A 20,245-nucleotide genomic window follows, 5' to 3' on the forward strand; every position below is an offset into this window, starting at 1 on the left:
CTTTAATTTAATTTCGCTATTTTGGTGGACAGAGATTTTCATTGTGCACCCACTGATTATAAAATAATCCCCATTAAAAATCATAAAATTAAACAGGAGACTCTAGAGCGGCACTCCAGGGCTGTATGTCCCCAGCATTGGGCTGTGAAACTGCGTTTTCCAGAATGGTAGAACACCACTGATAACACTGATAAAAACAGCTAGTGTATGGAAATTTAGAGCTGGCTGCTTGGACTGTGGTTTCTAGTGTCATTTAAATCCTTGACCCACTACGTAATAAATGTGATATGATTAATTTTTTATTCCATGAGGTTGTATGGGTTTTTTAGGAAACAAAAGGATAGGTGTGTCTCTTGCCCTGTCACAAAAAGCAGCTTATCACTGGAATATCAGGGTCATCACATATGACCCACCCCACCCACCCACACACAAACATACCTTTTTAACTCAGGAGAACTGAAGTTCTTTTATGGTGGGGAATTTTAACTAAAAAAACCCTCTTCTTTGTCCTGGAAGTACAAAGGCCTTTCAGTGTGAGCCAACAACTCCCCACATTCACAGCTGCCGACTGTGTGAATCACAGAGATATCAGGTCAGAGGTATCAGTTTAGTAATTTTAAAGATAAAGGTAAAAATGGACAGTTTTTGTGTTTCTATTTTTAGCCAATGGTTATTAGTAGCTCAGAAATGTGGTCTGGTGACTTAGCTGACAGTCTACACCATTTCTTGACAATATTAGTCAATCTTGGAAAGACAATAGGATTAAACCAACTAGGTTCAATGTAACTGTATAAAATGGTTTGTAGGCATCCCTGTCAGATGTAGCAGTTGTGGGTGCATATTTATTTCCATGAAGAGAAATGAAACCACTCTGGAGCACTCACACTTGAAGTTAAGTTCACAATGACCAATGACAAGTGTCTGCTACAGTGGTGCAATCTCCCAAACTCTGGCCTGTGGAGAGATGGCGCAAAATTCAGTGTCTTTGGGATAATTAAGAACTGTGTAATTTATTCACAACTAATCATCCAGTGTCAGCTATCGGCCTCACTAATGTTTTAATGTCTGAATGTGATTACATCTTCACAGAATGTTTGCAACATTTAGTGGAACTACATGTCCAACATTTAAAAAAACTCAGAAGCATTTGGGTCACAAAAACATTCTTTGTCTCTTTTATTATGTTGCATCAGAGGAAGTGTGTGTGTGGGTATGTGTGTTTAGCAGAAATATATTTACCATTCTGCTGACAACATCCCAGTGAGGGGATTTTTCTTTGACCACAAGCTGGTCCCCACAACATAAGTCATTAGGTTTTAAGGCGAAGCTACGTCTGTAATTAAATATGAGACAAAACATTATTTACGGATGTTTCACTTTCAGTATATGAAATTGTCCCCAAAATTAATTGGATGACTTCACCTTGGAGGCTGTGGTTTCAAGTCCTGCTCTGGGTGACTGTCTGTGCGGAGTTTGGTGTGTTCTGGTGTGTTCACCCCGTGTCTGCATGGGTTTCCTCTGGGTGCTCCGGTTTCCTCCCACAGTTAAAAACACACTTTGGTAGGTGGATTTGTGACTCAGAAGTGTCCATGGATGTGAGTGTGTGGGTGAATGTGTGAGTGTGTGTTGCCCTCTGAGAGACTGGCAACACTCTGGTGTGTGTTCCTGCCTTGCTCCCAGTGATTCCGGGTGTGCTCTGGCCCCATCGCGACACTGAACTAGATAAGCGGTTACAGACCATGAATAAATAAATGAATATCATCACTGTCAAAAAAAAAAAGTATCACCAAAACAGCACCTTTTAAAGGAAAAAATTTCAGAGCATTTCTATTGGTCCATTAATCATGAGATTTTCACATAATGTGAAGAAAAGCTGCTGTGCTCAATTTATATAGTATCAAAAAAAAAAAAGATGCATGTTTTTCTTTGGACAGCAACAATTTTTTTTCTATGTCCTGAAACCTTTACTGTACATTCTGTATGCATCAGTGATCAGGTGAAGCTGTATAAAAATGATCAGGAATATGAATATTATACACATATTGGTTTTGGTTGTTGTAATTTTGAGGTCAATAACAAGCAACTTAACTAAGCCATAACTTCTTTTATTTAAATTGTATAGGTTATCAACAAAGAAACATAAACTATCTGACACATACTATAAACATGGTTAAGAAGTTTACTGTAATCATTCTCAGCAGTCTTTCAATGTAGTCGTCAAGGAAGAAACTGTAAAGTTAGATTTGGGGTTTGTTAGGGAAAAGGAAAAATAAGTCCTCAGAATGGAACTATAGTCTATGTAATGGCCTTACCGTGAAGGAAGAAACAACCTACTATTTATGTATTTAGCCTTGTTACTGGCTGTGCATGCTTCCTTTTCTCATCTGTGCTTGGACACAATTGAACAGTTTTATTTTCCCTTTTTCCTTCTGTTCACTGACTCTGCAAACACACCTCTCCAAACATCAAGAGGCATTAATGGAACAAGGAACATTTCCCTGTTTTAAGGCTTCTGTTCCCAAACCCTCAACCTTTCAACATGGCACCATATCAGTGTGTAGACTTCCTGGAGATGCAGAACAGCTTACAAAATATTAGAACATTAATAGGTACATAGTCATTAATATAACCTATTATTTAAGCATTTGTAAAAGTAATAAGTACACTCTTTGTCTCTTGAATTCAGTTTGTATGATGAAGCTGCAAAGCATTTTTGGAGAAGTGTTCTCTGATCACTGTATATTTTGTACACAGCCTGTGATTGCTGCTGGTGGTAAGTTAAAATGTGATGTGTCCTTGCTGAGCAAGGCTGAGCAAAAACCATTAATAACTGGTAAATAATCATAGCTATTTTGAAATGACTAGGCAAGCTCCCGTCCACTGGTGTCTGTTACATACATGAAGAACTATCACAGAAAGAGCACTGTAAACTATTGCAGTACAACTTTACAAGGAGAAAATCCAGATGTTTCTTGTCTATTGGGGCTTAAACTTACTGTATGTGTCCTTGGTAATCAAAAATTTACAAATTCAAGTTGAAATGCAGTATCTTGTATTCATGTCTACACAGTAATATTTATTTTTGGGATTGGGGTGTTTGTGGGATATTGGGACCCGTTTTGATAAAACTCTCAGTACAGCGGTCTATTTTACTGCAAGTAATTGTAATTCATTTACCATGATAATTCATGAAACTTAAGACAGTAATAATAAATGGTTAGGTAATATCGTAATTAAATAAATAAATAATGAATTAATAGTAAACAAGAACAAGCATAAACTAGCATTCTCGTCAGATGATATAGAATCCAAATATATTGTTTGTTCTTGTTTCTCCACTACTTAATCATTTAATAATGCCTATTAATGTATTATCATTTAAAATTGTTATTACTGAAAGGGAATGTCTACGATTGTGGGCAATTGACTTCTCTCTGGTTCTTTACATTCCAAAGCTAAGTGTCTTTTAAGGTAGAACGGTGTGTTGGAAGGGAAAAAAAAGCATTCAAACAGACTGAAGAGATAGCAAATGGTGATTTGGTGGTTACAATCGTGAACTACGTTTTTAAGCTCTGTTAATTAATGTCCCTTTATAGTAAAGTAATACCAAATCAGAATTGTAGAGATAAGATATTGCATACATCTCATTTCAGCTTAATTTTAGCTTTATTTGGTCTTTCTGTTTAAAGAAGGGGTGGCATGGTGGCACAGCATGTAGTGTCACAGTCACACAGCTTCAGGGACCTGGAGGTTGTAGGTTCAAGTCCTGCTCTGTCTGTGAGGAGTTTGGTGTGTCTCCATGGGCTTCCCTCGGGTGCTCCAGTTTCCTCCAACGGTCCAAAAACACACATTGGTAGGTGGATTAGTGAGTAACAAGTGTTTATATGTGTGAATGAACGTGTGAGCGTATATTGCCCTGTGAAGATCTGGCAAGCACTCCAGGGTGTGTTCCTACCTTGCTCCCAGTAATGTTGGGTAGGCTCCGGACCCACCATGACCCTGATTTGGATAAGGGTTACAGACAATGAATGAATGAATGAATGCATTTTAAAAGCTTTAGTTTAAAGCTTATTTTAAAAAACTTGCTTTCTGGGAACGAGACTGCTTTTTCCATTTAAGGTACACATTTGGATTTTAAGACCACTCTTGTACCTTTGAAGATACTCTCCTCTCTTCCCCCAGACTCTGGGATGTTGATTTCCAAAGGAAATGCAAAATTTACTTTCATGAGAGAACATAACATTGGACCACTCAGCAGCAGTCTAGACCTTTTTGCAAGTGAGACTTCTGACATTGTCTTTTGTTCAAGAGTGGCTTGTTCAATGTGACGGCTGAAGCCCATGTCTTGCATATGTCTGTGCATGGTGATTCTTGAAGCACTGACTCCAGCTGCAGTCCAGTCTTTGTGAATCTCCTCCGCATTTTTGAATGGGCTTTGTTTCACAATCCTTTCCAGGGTGCGGTTATCCCTATTGCTTGTACACTTTTTTATACCACATCTTTTCCTTCCCTTCATCTCTCTATTAATGTGCTTGGACACAGCTCTGTGAACAGCCAGCCTCTTTAGCATTGACCTTTTGTGTCTTGTCCTGCTTGTGTAAGGTGTCAATTGTCTTTTGGATAACTGTCAAGTCAGCAGTCTTCCCCATGAGTGTGTAGCCTACAAAACTAGACTGAGAGACCATTTTAAAGGCCTTTGCATGTGTTCATCAGCACCCGAACGCAGCATTAAACTCCAGTGATATGACATGTACCACACAAGTGAATGTTTATGTTTGAATGAGTATAAAAACTCCAAAGAGTTCCAAGCAACAGACAACTACATTTCAATGTGATTCTCACTCCTATTCTCTCAATTATTTCCGAATGTTTAATATGTGTGTTCATATATAGTAGATGCATAAAACAACACTTATAATTTCATTTGTAGCAGAGATCTAAAAAGATTTTGATTCTGACACACCTTTAGTCATAAAATAAATACATACATGTATTTCTTATGTATATTGCTTATAATCAAACACAAGATAAGATGTAAAATATCTTCTGCCAATCCATTAGAGGTTCACATAGGGACAACCACCACTGGCACCACTTCCTACTGGCAGCCACCCATTTTCTATTGTTCCAATCCTACACCCTAAGGTTACTGTGGCCATTTATGATCTGATCAGCAACCAGCTACCCTTAACATTTACGGTTACTCATTGAGCCCATCCCATGAGTACCCAAACCACCCACTGCATCACTAGCTCTTCACAGGGATCATCAGGTAGGTGTTCGCTGAATTTTTCGCTGAATTAAGTGTTTCACTGAATTAAGCCCACAACACCTCCCAAATGCTCAACAGTGAAGTCTGTCATCCCAGACCCACTTCCCTCCAAGCTAGCTTTCCAGTAATACCTTACCCTTAAGCATCAACAACCATAAATCCTCACTGGCCTCCCTGGTGACTAAGGCTGTACCTAGCCCCACTGGCACCGTTAATGCATACTCAGTGCCACCAGGTCCATGTGATCTTTACCTGTCATATTTTTAAATAATTATTTGTATATATTTCATGGATTTTATTGGTGCATAAAATACACAATTACAGTTGGTCTTCTGTAATATATATATATAATATAGGCTTTATTTCATATTAATACAGAGGAATAATGCAGAGAATACACAGAAAGCCAATACCCATAAATTAATTCATATAATATTTACATTTTTGAAATTTCCTCCCAGATAAAAGCATCACTGTACTTCACACAGATAATGACTTTTAATTTGTAGTTTCCATTATTTATACAAAAATGACTTTTTATTTGCAAATTGGAAAGCAGGTAAAGTGTAAATTGGAATTTGTCACAGTCTTAGTATATGAAAGGCAAACATAATATTCAACAATATAATATTCCTTCAATAGAAAGTACAGTAATTGTTTGGAAACAATGTAAATGAATGCTATTTCTGAGGTGTTTACTGCAGTGGAGTAAGCAGTGGTTTACAGTTGGTCAGGAACTCCAGTTCGTCTACAGCTTCTACAAGTTCATCTGTCTTCCTTGGGCTAAGCACTGCCCCAGCATTGCTGCGGAATTTTCTCACCAGGCTCTCATCACTGAGAGGGTTCCTCCAGTGGCCATAGAAGGTATCACAATGGCCTCTGATCACATCTCCACTAACCAAAGTGACCTCCACCTCACCATACATATGGTCGAAGTTGGCTGGGTTGTCGTGGGGGTTCTCAACTCGGACACGGGACAGTAGGGCATGGAGCTCGGGCCTCTGGAGGGCCTCTGGCTGGAAGGACTGGACGGTTACCTCCCCATCCAGCAGAGCAGTGCAAGCATTGAACTGGAAGGAGTGGCGAGCCTGGTGCTCAGACTCTGGGAAAGGTCGATTAATGTACTTGGAATGGGGAACTCTCAGCAGGATGTCCTGCACCATGCTTGGGGAGATGCTTCCCTCAGAGATACTCTCTAGGGTTTTATGGACAATGGCGGCAGCATCGGCCACCCAGTGCATTCCCAAATGGGCTGGGAATCGCTTGAAGGCTATGTCTTGCTCCTCCAGCAGGAAGATATGCTCCTCCTCCTCAGGGTGAGCCAGTGAGCGAGGAGCATAATCTTCATAGAAAGCACTAAAGCCAGAAACCCCTGGAACTGAGTCCAGGACCAGCGGGCTGGCCTCAAGCCCACGAGAGGCCAGGAGGGCAGCCTCAAGACCCAGACGAGAGGCATTGCCAATGTGGAGGGGTTTGGACTGAGTGGCAGCATTGGCCATTGGGGCACCTGCCAAAGAGGCAGCAATGGCTAAGGCATTACTGCACTGTGAGCGGTCCAGGGAAAGGAGGCGGGCACAGGCTGCAGCACTGCCCATTGTCCCCACCACACTAGGGGGGTGAAACCTTGAGAGGAAAAGGGAAGAGGAGTCAGTTTGAGGATCTTTAGCTACAGAAAGGTACTTTGTTTTTAACTGTTGAATAGTTTCATTTCAATATGCTATGCATTTTCACTGTCAGAGCAAAACCATGGATTGTTTTATCTTGTATTGTATTGGTTTCCCTTGTGTGCACATTTCATGTTGGATGGACCAGTTATAAAAATAATGTTTTGTGCCAACTGTGACAATATTAATTTATAACACTGTTGGATGTATGAAAATTGATGCATAGTGAAAAACACCATTATATGTCCCTAATAAATGTAGGATTAATTATAATTTACATTAATATAACTTATATGGTCAACAATATTTGACTTTTAATTTATATTTTGACTGAATATTATATCTCAGTCATGCCACAATATTGAGTGGACCATATTTGTGATGATTAATCTACTTAGTGTATGCTTTGCCGAAGTTTCTATTAAAGCCTTAAGGATCCACCCACTGAAGCCACCATAGTGACAAAGCCCTCTATGCGGCTTCTCATGACAATATTATTTTGTCTAATAACAGCCCATGCACCATTAACCCGAGTTGTCTGGACGCATCCCTCCAAATTGCACAGGTGGATTCTGTTTAAAGAACATTTTGGGGAAATAACAAATTATAAGTCATTTTATTCCACTCCAAAAAAGAACCCAAGGGCATGGGGTAAAATCATAAACTGGAGTGTTTTGTAGGTTTATAAACACTTGTCTGAAAAGGTTTTTGGCTACTTCCTTCATGTCTAAATGCAGTAGGTGAACCTCTCCCAGCTGTGTGTGTGCTTCTGTATGTGTATGTGTGAGAGAGAGAGAGTTTGGAAAAAGCACAAGTTGTTCAACAGGGCAGCCCTGTTGGGTATGATTACTTATTTTGTTGCAATATTTTTCATCCTGTTTTGATGGCGCTATGACCTTAAGGACCCTTCTTTTGCCGTGTTGTAACATATCACCATCATGAAAACTACGTATTTAAACTCCTTAAATAAATGGACAAATAGACTAATAGATATGTTCCAAACAGACATGAAATTATAAAGCCTCTCTACATCAAGTCTTATTACATGAAAAGAACATTTTCACTTTTGCCTTCTCTTGTGAATTCACCATGCTGTAGGTATATTTTTGTTTAGAATTTTATGTACTGTGTTTACACGTGTTTTTTGGTAGGTCTCTCACCTTTTAGGAATGTTTTGGGCCTCGTTGGAGAACCTCATCAGCCGACCTTGGATCTCAATGCCTATGTTGAAGGCCAACAGAAGCTCCAGACCATTCGGCTTGCTGTTAACAGGCAACATGTCACTAATGGCGAGGAGGGCAGGAAGCACTGCTCCAGAGGGGTGAGTGGCAGGGTGCCAGGTGTCATCAAAGTCCATGGAATGTGCCTGCAGAAGACCAGCTAATTCAAACTTGGTATGGGCATGATTTTTATGTATTTTTTAATCTTTGCAGTGCTGGTCCAGAAATGGTCTCCTCAGTATAGCTGAGGAATGCTGGGTCCATTTAAGGGCCCAAAATATGGACCACATGGCTAAGCTTGACCGCAACAAAATATGAGTAAGGTTGAAAGGACTTTCTGTTTAAGAAACAAAAAATAATAAATCCAGAAGGACAGCTCAGGCCTCCATAGGGGAGGTCCAATTCCCAACAAAGAGGTTTCTCTAGTTCCCTCATAACAAACCCCACCCAAATGTAGTCTCATCCACTCATAAGTTTGTTACCCTAAGATGCCGACAGTAAACAATAAGTGCATCAAAACTATGATTCAGTAAGTCACCCGGTCTGACCTCTTCCTTCAATAAGTTCTTGTTCATTTCTTAGAAATGCAAGCTACTGCACAGCCCAAGAAGGTCTTTGTTTCTACTCTAAAATTTAATTAAAGATATTGGAAAGATTTCAAAAGGCCTGTATTCACAAGGCTTTACAAATATGTTCCTAAGACTATATGGCACACAATGTATAATAATATAGGGCATAGTGGTGCTCAAATATATATAATTGCATGCATTATCTCACATACATTTCATAAATTATTTTTTTTAATAAAGCATAAATACAGAAGTTATAGAATATAGGTTATAGTACAGGAGGTGTTATATAGTAAGTCCTACCGCCACTCCATTGACAAAAGCAGCCAAAGTCGGGGAGAGCTTGGTGCCACTGCGCCCGTAGACAAAGCTGATGTCATCAGGAGCATACATGTGCTTAGGGAAGAGAATAACAAGGGTCAGTATATCATTAAGTCACACACCGGTCAGGCTCCTATGAACCTATGAAGGCTTTCTGTAAGCAATGAGCACAGTGCTTTTTCTATCCACGGGAAAAATCAGCAAAGGCTTGCGAGTGTACATGAAGCGTAGACATATTAAATTCTGTGGGAATGAAGTATAGTCTGTAAAGACCAGGCTGTCACTTGCAGGATACTCCCCTGAATGCCCCTCTTTGTGATACGTTAACAAAACAGGGTTTTATATGAATTCTTTTTCTTCTTTTTTCTTTTAAAACCTATGCTTATTAAAATAATTTATATGGCTTTTTATAGTGAGTACTATGAATATGTTTTTAAGTGTGTACTAGTTAAGTGTAAACTTGCCAAAGGATCCTAATTAAGGGACATATTGCAGATTTGTTAATTTTATGGTACATTTTAAACTAAATATAGGAGAGTAATTTAGGCCTCTATATTATTAGGATTGATAAAAATAATGTAAATATAGTAAATATGCTGTATAACTACTTGCTCAAGCTGGCATTTGCAAATGAAGAGCAAATAAATAATGCTAACTATAATAACACCTTGAATGTTTTCTTCTTTCTTGTTGACACTGTGCCCTTACCTGGCAGTGCTGAAGAGCCAACTCAAAGACTTCAGTGGTGCTTCCCAGCAGCCCCACACCAATGCTGTCCAGCACCATGCGTTTGCTGCGCTGAAGCACTTTTGGAGACAGATGCCTTGGCTGGACACTGTGGATGAATCTGCCAAAACTTCTGGTCACAGTTTCCTCAGAAGCTGGACGATCTGCCACTGGAAACACAAATTAGAGAATGGAATGACTCAGCCAATAACCACAAACATTCTTGCTGTGGTTTTAAAAAGTGGTGAGACCAGTTGCAGTTATTGTTTGAACGGAAAAAAAAGTGTGCTGGCAAATTGACTTACCTTCAAGTGCAGATTTGTGCAGTGCTCTTACCACACACAGGGTGTTCAGGGGTCTGAAGGATCTCTGGACAATACAAAATGGTATAAGTGACTTTTGGTGTGTGTTTTGTTTAATACACATGTGATAAAACTAATTGTGCCTAGACTCTGCATGTAGTCAAGTGTTTTACGTAGTGCATTTGAACACATTAACATGCATTGGGATGTGGTTTGATGGAAATGTTCTCCCTAGTGCTGGATCTTCATTCAGTCATATTAGGAAAACTGTCATCCAACATCAGTATTTGACCTCATTTGTGCTCTTGTTGCTGGATGCAATCAAATTCTGATAGCAATGTTAGAATGTTTTGTCACAGTCCAAAGAAAGACATGTATATTCAGAATGGTAACTTTACAGGGGAAGTAACTTTCAACGGATGTCATGGTAAAACGATTTCATTCCAAATTATTTTGGAGCATTTATGTTGGTCCATTCTTCACGAAATTTTCAAATTATGTGAAAGACTTTCTGTGTTCAAATGATGCAGCAAATTAAAAATCCACAACATGGAGATACATGTTTTCTTTGGTAAAGGGCAATTTGGTCTAAAGTATTCCCTCAAAAAGTACAGGCTGTTATTCCCTGTGAATAATATTTGTCTGCATACAATTGGCTGTATGTTTATTTATACCCTGCTTAAAGTAGGACGGTATTCATTCACTGCCTAGAGGCAGAACAATTTGTATCACATTATACTTGACTCATCTTGTTTCACTATGGAATATACCTATTGTTCAGCTTTTCAGGTTTTACCAGATCATCATCTGCATTTTTGTAATTGAGGAACTACCATTATGACACTATATAAACAAACCAAGCATTCAACATATATGCAGGTAACCAATTATGAAACAGCTTATTCATGAAACATAACTGTCCTGCTATGAGCAGTTAGAGCTAAGAGAATCATAAACAAAGCAAAGAACCAACAGTATGTGTGGGTAAAGCAAACTAAATAGGAATGAAGGAAATACAGACGTGAGCATAGAACAAGTCCAGGAAGGATTTTATACCATCCATAACCACATATACTGAAAGACTCCATCTGAATTTTGCTCACAAAGTCCCATTCCTTTCATTCTCCTTTATGATTTTATAGGTGATATCTATCATAACACCCATCACCACATACACCGACATAGTCAAAGTATAAGTACCTGTACTTTGGAAAGCATATTGTCAATGAATAGTTGAGTTCTTCTCTTAGTTTTCAAGTAGAACTTCTCAAAGTCTTTCTTCTCTCCTTGTGCCGGGTGGAAGGATGTTGTCTTGACAGGTGATGCTCTTGATGCTCAGGTGAATCTGCATCTTCCCTTTTTATAGTGCCAAAGTCTGAAAGGCTGATAATACAACCCCAGGAAGAAGTGGGGGCCGGAACTTCCAGCATTGCTTTTTTTAGAATCTAGGGTGGGATTTCGCATCACCACAGTAGGAAGTTGATTTTCTTAGGTAAGGGTCACTTATGTCATCCTTTGAAACGTGTATTGGGGTGGGCCTGGAATTTTGGTGCTCCTCCTACTACATATAGGCATGTTTCATATAAACATAGAGCATCTTTCACTGCAATCCAACACTTCAGACCAAGGGTCTTCCAGGTAAATTCTTTCTTGATTAACTTGATTTGAAGCAAGGAGAAGATTGTTATGTAGTTTATTAGATATTTGGGCATTTTACTTAAACCTTTCATAATAACTATACTTACAAATATAAATATAAATATTCATAATGCAGTAAATATATAAACATTCATAAGACTGATTCTAACTTATTTCAACACTTTCTTGTGTGGATTTAACTAAAACTGCACTGTTTTTTGACAATAGCTTCTTCAAATAATCTTTTATAAATGCTACTATAGGTTCATGTCAGTTGTCAGTCTTATGAACTTTGTCATACATAATAGTTTGTATACAAGCAAATCAAAATATACAGAGAAGTAAAGCAATTAGTCCAAAACTGCAAAGAAAATCAAATCTGTCTTACCAAATTGCCCTCTTAGGTTTTTGTTCCACTCCTTCATGCAAAAGTATTGAGCCAAACCTGGATGAACCTGTAGAACTGTCCTCAAACCCAGCATATTTAGATCCAAAGTAGTGTCATAGAGAAGAGAAAGATTTCAGATTTTAGACAGAGAAGCAGTGTTGTGCTCTGCCTATATGGGGAGCTCCTGGGTCAGTCTCAGAGTCTCAGTTTTGCCAGAGGACCGCCTACAGGTTCACTTGTTTGGAAGCTGAACAGAGCACCTGTGTCAGCTCCGACCGATGGCAGGATATGAAATGAAACACACCTGTATAACAGTGATGACTAAGTGCCTGTCCTGAAAACTCTCAGAGGGAGAGTGTGGGCTAGAGAGACGGATGAAATTTTATCTGTTTTTCATATATTAAATTTTCATATATATGAATATATGACATATATATGAATATATGACATATATATGAAATATGACATATTTCATATATTCAATATTAAAACTTAGTAAAAAGTAATTTAAAAACAACACTATATATTTTGTGTATGTTGTACATCCTAACATTTAAATATAAATTAAATTAATTATAATATAAAAACAATTGCTGTAATAAATGTAGTATTAATCATAGTACATGACTAATATGTCTTGTATGTGTACAGCCCACTACAACTGTATAAAGAAGTGCCCTCTAATGTGTTTTGGAAGGAAATCCAATACAAAAACATGAAAACATAAAAAAATAATTTCAAGGAAAAAAGCATAGGTTAATTTGCATAACTGATCCTCCATGTTCTGTCAGTCAAATAAAACTAAATTCATTAAATAAATCACTTAGTGTTGGTTTAAATGTTGTTTTCATTTCCTTGTGTAACCTTACCCTGCAATCTTACCAGCTAAAGTCAACAGACCTGATGGCTTCAGCAAGCGGCTTTCCTGCGAGTTTCTACAGTGAGCCTGGTGTGCTTGGCTTCCTGGCCAATGGCATCAGCGCCTTCTTAGTTCTTTTGCAAAACTTCCATGGAGCCAGAACTGGGATTCCAGCATTTGGAGTGGAGAACATACTAGCAGGTCATCCTCTCTTTTGATATTAGCAAGACCAACACATACAACAGTCTGTAACAGAACAGTCTATATAAAAAAAATTGCAAATATAATGTACTATATAGAAGTTCACCATGTGTACAAATATATTCACAACTGGTATCATATATAAAACATAAATAAATCATAATTAATAATAGTTCTTAGTTATTGTACATTCACTGACATCTGACATCCACTGGTGTCACTGTTTCAGTAAATACACTCTGTTAGCGATAAATTCCATAAACAAAAGCACAGCATTTCTGTTATTTTCATCTTCACAGTTATGTTTCTGTTAATTTTTAAAAGTTTTCCACCCTGGGTTGCCAGATATTCACATATAACCATACAAAATTTACAAAAATCTGGGAGAGCAGTTTTACTAGAATATGTAAATTTTCTCCTTGATAACAGTCTTTATATTTCTCTAGCTGTTCCCAAATAACTTAATGAGATGGAAAGACAAATGAGAATTTTCCTGCAGTTTTCAGATTACCATTCTTAAAGAAGTATTAAAGTCTGTATTCATTTTGTAAATCTCTCTAGGTGTCCATCTCATTCTGATTGGTGGAGTGTGCCAGATGATTGCTGGCTTGTTGTCCTTTCGTAAATATGATCATCTCAGTGGCACAGCTTTCATTGGCTATGCGGCTCTTTGGGGAAGTTATGGTGCAACACGAATATTTCTAGGAGCAAATCAGCACAGTCCAAATACTCCCATGAATAACTTGACCATGATTAACATTACTCTTGAAGCCATCTTCTCAAACTCCACTCCTGTCAATGAAACGTCCGTTCCTGCATACATTGGTGAATCTGCCATAGCTGGACTGGTACCTTACATCTTGCTATCCTTGCTGTTGGCATTCTGCTCAGCAACAGTTAATTACATTATGCCCTTTGTGTTTGGATCCATCACCCTCACTTTGGTCTTTGAAGCTGTGGGACTAGTAGTCGGGTGGGCTCTGGTGGTTTCAGGAGTGCTTGAGCTCTTAATCCTGCTCTTTGCAATCTATGGGTCAGCTGCATTACTTATCAAGGGAGTTGCCCAACGCTATGTCCTCAAAGGCTTTGGTAATCCTCTCTTTAATGTGCTGCTCCTTGGGACAACCAATGCCAGCAGCTCCCAGAGTCTAGGCCAGGAGAAGAAGAAGAACACTAAATATGCTGAACCCATGGCACTGGGATTCTTCTGCGACACAGTCTCAGCATTTATTTTTGCCTTCTATACCTTTGGGTACTTCCCGTCAATAACCGTAGGTGCTATCTGGATTTCCATCAACTCTGCTGCCCAACTCTTGTCAAGTTACTATGGTTACCTTCGCCAAGACTGCTACCATGCCACCAAGTTTGGCTTGCATTGTACCTTCTGGCTTGTGAAGACCTGGGAGGAGTATGTAGTGTCTGTGGTGACTGGACGAAGTGAAGCAGCTGCTGGAAGGCAGGCCATGGTTGGTGACTGGTTCTTCCTGGCCATAGCTCTGGTTTTCTGTGTAGCAAGTCTGAACATGGACACTCTGGAGCTGGTCCACAACTTCTTCTTCCTCCTACTAACAATCTCAACAATCTCCCAGATACCTCTGAATAGCTACTACATCTTTTTTGGCGTGACTTGTTCCATGTTCACAGCTCTGTCATTGTATGGCACGTTTGCCCGTCTGATCAACACTATTGCGGAGAAATCTCTGATTCCAGTTGGTCCACAGCCTGTCTCAACGAAACGACTCCAGAATGGCTTCGGCTGTCTGAAGAAGAAGTTTCCACAGGAACAACCCCAGGGAAGGGGGTCCCAACTCCCTGATGCTCTGTTTTACCTCATGAATGGAGTGGCAGCTCTATCAGCCATCCACAACAGCCAGTTCCAGATAGGCTTTCTAGACCTGACAGTGCCGTGGGTGCTCATTCCTGGGGCCATCATCCAGGGGTACGTGAGCCGACTGCAAGTTCAAGGTGGCCAGAGGTTTGGCTCTGTTATCCCATCTTTCTATGTGGTCATTTGGGCAACTTGGACCTGGTTCAGGTTTGCAGGTGTGTGCATGAATATACTTGTTAACAAATACATTTTGGGATAGTTGTCCTTTTGAATTCATAATAACACTATATTATCTACATTTAGGGCAACGTCTGCAGATCCCCACACAAGCAGCAAATGGCTTCACAGCAGGAGCAATAGCTTTTCTTGTGATTAATGCTTTCTTGATGCTTGTTGGTAGGTCTCACTATTGAAACTGTATGAAACTTTTAAACACTCCAGATTTACCGGCTACTCACAATTGTTAATAAAATTGTATTGTTCTTCATTTGCAGCGGCCTATGGCAATCTGGTTCTTCTGACACTGACCACTATTATGGAGGTTCTTGTGGTTTGCTTTCTTCTCTCAACACTTGAAAGACTGCCCTACAAACTGGAAGGTAAAATTTGTATACTAAATCATGGTAAAATTGACTTTATTTTGTTGATGGCAACTATATGAGTTCTGTATGTTTATTTTTTAGTTGCTATGCTTTCATTGTTTGCCATCACTTGCTTATATGGGACTCTGGCATCACTTTTTAACTGCACCTTTGGCAAGAAACTGATACCACTTGGTCCTGCACTGATAAAGGTACTTGCTTCACTATATACACCATGACACCTATCAGTTATCTTTGAAAAATTGAAAGATTTGAATTATTTTGTTGAATTCCTTCTTCTAAGAACAATAAGAAGAAGGACGCTGCTTCTACTCCGTGTCCAGTTGCAAACTCTAGGGGGACCAGTGGGCTCCTACAGATTGCCAAATGGCTGGAAAATAATGGGGTGTGTGGTATACCGACGGATACTGTCTATGCCCTGGCTGCTTCTTGCAAGAACCCCAATGCAATAGAAAAGATCTACAATATTAAGGTAAGCATCAAGTGCTGAATATTTATTAGACACTTGAGGATAATGCACATAAGTTTGATATAACCTATGAATATTCCTAATTAGGACCGTCCAGCAGAGAAACCCATCTGTATCTGTATCTCCAGCGTGGAGCAGTTGGTGGCAGCAAAACCTCCATTCAGCCCCCTGCTGTGGGAGTTCATGAGAAATGTTTATCCAGGTGGCATAAGCTGCATTGTGCCAAAGGGAGACTGGCTCTTCAAGCTTGGTAAAGGAGTAGCTTTAAAAAAACATCCTCATATTTGTATATCCTTGAGTAATGCATTTGTCTTGCGTTTTTAAAACCTGTTTTCCTTTAAGGTGTTGGACCTGCATATGACCGAGTGGGGACCAAAGAAAGCATTATGATCCGAGTCCCAGACCACACAGTCACTGCACATTTGTGTGAAATTACTGGGCCATTGGCCATTACATCTGCAAACCCTAGTGGAGAACCTGACAGCACACACCATGACATGGTCATTAAGTAAGTTGCACTTTGGAGAATAGTGCTTCCTTAATACATGTTTATTATCTACATAGGACTTTCATAACACATGCTATTCAATGAATGACATTTGTAAATCAATGCCTTTTGCTTTCATTCCTATATTAAGACAATGGCATTTATCTTATGATGTAATAAATGGAATAAGCTTTAAACATCAAGTATTGATTTATAAAGGTGTTATGCATAGTTTACAATATATCTATGCAGGTAGCCTTCAGTTAAAGGCTCCAAATATCCCTTTCCAGCATGTAGTCCAACTAGCAATTAAAATATAACACAATACCCCTTTCCTGGCCAAATCACCTTGTTTACTGACCCAGTCAATTAATAAGCAGCATGGAGAAATTTGACACCTTTAAAAGGAGACTCTTTGGCTAGTATAGTCATTATTTGGGTCAAACACTAAGGGTTCACTTACATAATACAGTTACATGGAAGTCCCCTTCATTAATTCCTGTCTTGTTAAATTAAAAAGTCAATGAATCCTTAGTAGAAAAGTTCAGTAGCTGGTGGTATTGTTATCAAGACACAACAAAAGCACTTTATTCTCTCTGACAGTCGCCTCGGACACAAGATTCAGGGAGTTTTGTGTGATGGAGAATCCAATGAAGTGGTGGCATCAACAGTGGTCAACTGCCTGAAAATTGATGAAGGTGATTCTGAAACTGAAGACACAAGGAGATGTTTTGTTTGTGTTTTAGTTGGTGGACATTCAGTTTTGCTATTTAGTTTGTATAGCAACACATATTGCCTTACCAATGCATTTATAAAGCATTTATATATGCAGAAAATGTAATTATACTAATCAATGTCATTTATTTTTTCTCAGGTAACATAAGTATTCTGCGAGAAGGGTGTGTTCCTGCAGCAAAAGTGCGACAGATATTCGAAAGGGTGAAGAATAGCATGTTGTGAGATTAGGAATCAATGCCCAAATGTGGGCTATAAATTATTACTTTGTATATACTCCATAGAAAAGGAAATTAGACATTGTGTCCAAAGTCAAATATGTGTTAGAGTGGTAAAACACCACTAGCACTGGACTGTAGTATTTGTGAGTCAAAGCAATTGTCCTCATTATTGCCATCAAAAGCACACAGAAATGTTCAACAACTTGTGTAAAGCTTTTACAGAGGAGTAGATGCTGTTACTACAGCAGAAGAGGATGAATTCCCCTTGAATACCCTTCATTTTAGAAGAAATATGGGATGGACATGTGTTAAATGTGTAAATGAGACATTGGAGACAATGTTGAACACTATTAAATATTGTTTATGCTAAACGTGGCATTCTTCTGAATTTTTACAAAATCATTTTCTTGAGTTATTATTATGCTTTTTGGGTTCTGTCTGATTTGAGACATATTTAAGCTTAATTGTTTTTGCACAAAAATCTGTTACATTTTTAATTTAAAAATATATAGGTATGTGGTCTGACTATTTATGAACAGATGCATTATAATTCTATGCTGTCATGTGTATTGTAATATGTACTGTACTTTGTATCAAGGTCTAATTTGGTTTTTGCTTTTCATTTTTTTTGTGACATGACAATAACTAAATAAAACCTTGAACTTTTATATGACCGAATACGTTATTTTACTCTGTGAGACATGAGGCACATATATTGGGAAAAGAAACAAAGATAAAGAAATAGATTTAATGTGAAGGGACTATTTTACTAAATAAAACACACTATCATTTATTATTATGAGTCAATATCAACCACCACTGATGTTTGTAACATGATATATTTTAAAGCCAATTCTACAAAGGTTTGACATGTATAGCAATCATGTCATCGCTGCCCCACTCCTACATTTTTTGTCAATTTTAGCTCACTGCATTATTTGAACACAGCTGATATCTTTCACACTGTGTGAAATTTTTAATTTATAAATGGACCATTAGAAATGCTTCAAATGAACTGGAATAAATTTTTTTACACGGCTTGATAGTCCATTGCAAAATAAGATAAAGGTTTTTCCTTCTATAAACTTATTATTTTGGAGGTACATTGTATTCTTTGGATAGTGACAATATGTAATGATTAATTTTAATGTGTTTATTGTGTGCATTTTACAAATGATCATGACTTATGACTGATGTGTGTGTGTGAGTGTGAGTGTGTGTGTGTGTGTGTGTGTGTGTGTGTGTGTGTGTGTGTGTGTGCGTGTGTGTATGTCAATATTCCTTGCAGAGGCAAGGAAATGAGCAAAATAATATTTAGACACCTCTTTTTGCTATTTAATATGCTTCCAGCACAAGAAATAACAGTAAATTAGTATAAAAGTAATCAAATTTCTTGTGACTACTTTGTGATGCTGGAAGACTAAATATTGGCCAGAATGTGTTCTCATTTTTCTGTGGTGTTTGGTTTGTGACCATTAACTTTTTAAAAAAACTAAAGTCTGCTCATTGCTCTTTAAAAACAACTTTTTATCTGTGGAAAATGAGCCTTTCTCCAATATTTGAAAATACAAATTTTGCACAGAATTGAGCACATACAACCAGCAAGGTCTCAGAAAATGTGTACATACACATATAATGGACAGGGTCCCCACAGTTATTTTTAACACTTGTGCAAAGACAAGTCCTGATCTGAAGTTTACAATCAGTATTTGAACTCCTGTCCACTATTTCTGTAAATCTACAACACCTCTATTTTGAACCCTAGGGTTAGTTATGTTGAGGCTTCGGATTATTAAGGTTTTTGTTAGGATTATGGCTAGTGCTCAGGGCAGGATTAAGGCTAATTTCTCAAGCTATTCATTGTCAGACTCTGTGTACATCCATGTTTCTGGGTCCATGCACCCTTAGGGTGTTCAAGCACTCCAGACAGCACAGATCCTCCACTCAACAGCAACAATTAGGGGTTTATACATGTCCACTTGAAGTTTAACACAGAGAATAGTGACTTTAAGCTTATGTTCTGCTGCTGATCCATAGAGATCCTTTTTGACTCATGCTGATCGTTGTAGATTATACAAACTGTGTGTGCACATCTGAATGTTGGTGTTCACTTTGATTACACGTTAAACTAGTTGAATTTACCAGTGAGAAGGTGTGTTTTATAGTGTAACTACTGAATAAATGTTGGGAAATATCAGTTAGCCCCCTCCAGGGTGTATTCCCGCCTTGCGCTCAGTGATTCAAGGTAGGCTCTGGACCCACCGCGACCCTGAACTGGATAAGCGCTTACAGATAATGACTGAATGAATGAAAATATCAGTTAGCTTCAAAAAGTTTCTACTGGTTTTGAGACACTAAAAACGTGATGCTTATTTGAACAAAACATACTGTTCCACCACTCCTTTGGAATTCAATGCTGTTAAGGGCATTGTTGTGTGTATGCTTGTGTCACATTATGTGTGTGTGTGTGTGTGTGTGTCTGTGTTCATTGCCAGAGACCGGCTAAATGGGGAAACTACAGTTTTGCAATGACAATGAAGAGCACGTTTCATGTTTTTTTTTTTTTTTACTCGTGTTTCATGTTACTCTGTCAACACAAAGGCATACCTTTTTCACCTATTTAAGGCTGAAAAGAAGCTTTATGTTTCCATTTTCCAGCATCATCCGTGTAGACACCCCTTGCTACGGCAAGCCCCAGTGTCATGGAATACATGCAACAGACTGAAAACAATATGAAAACAGA

General features: G+C 38.5%; 1 protein-coding gene across 1 annotated transcript; it reads right to left on the reverse strand.

Moving 5' to 3' along the window:
- Window positions 1–5,967: 5,967 nt before the first annotated feature.
- Window positions 5,968–11,292, reverse strand: irg1l (immunoresponsive gene 1, like). The gene is made up of 6 exons (XM_066648483.1): window positions 11,275–11,292; window positions 10,078–10,141; window positions 9,755–9,942; window positions 9,029–9,121; window positions 8,097–8,302; window positions 5,968–6,895 (listed from the first exon to the last, which is right to left on the reverse strand). Exons 1-6 carry the CDS (start codon window positions 11,290–11,292, stop codon window positions 5,968–5,970), a joined length of 1,497 nt encoding a protein of 498 aa, XP_066504580.1.
- Window positions 11,293–20,245: the final 8,953 nt, after the last annotated feature.

This window comes from Hoplias malabaricus, chromosome 17, assembly GCF_029633855.1.
Source record: "Hoplias malabaricus isolate fHopMal1 chromosome 17, fHopMal1.hap1, whole genome shotgun sequence".
Classification (NCBI taxonomy): domain Eukaryota; kingdom Metazoa; phylum Chordata; class Actinopteri; order Characiformes; family Erythrinidae; genus Hoplias; species Hoplias malabaricus.

Excerpts from the sequence above, each read along its gene's own strand:
- irg1l (XM_066648483.1), bottom strand. Across the intron at positions 9,122-9,754 it reads TGGCTCTTCAGCACTGCCAG|CACATGTATGCTCCTGATGA; the intron begins GTAAGGGCACAG and ends CTCTTCCCTAAG. Across the intron at positions 8,303-9,028 it reads CTTTTGTCAATGGAGTGGCG|GCACATTCCATGGACTTTGA; the intron begins GTAGGACTTACT and ends GGTCTTCTGCAG.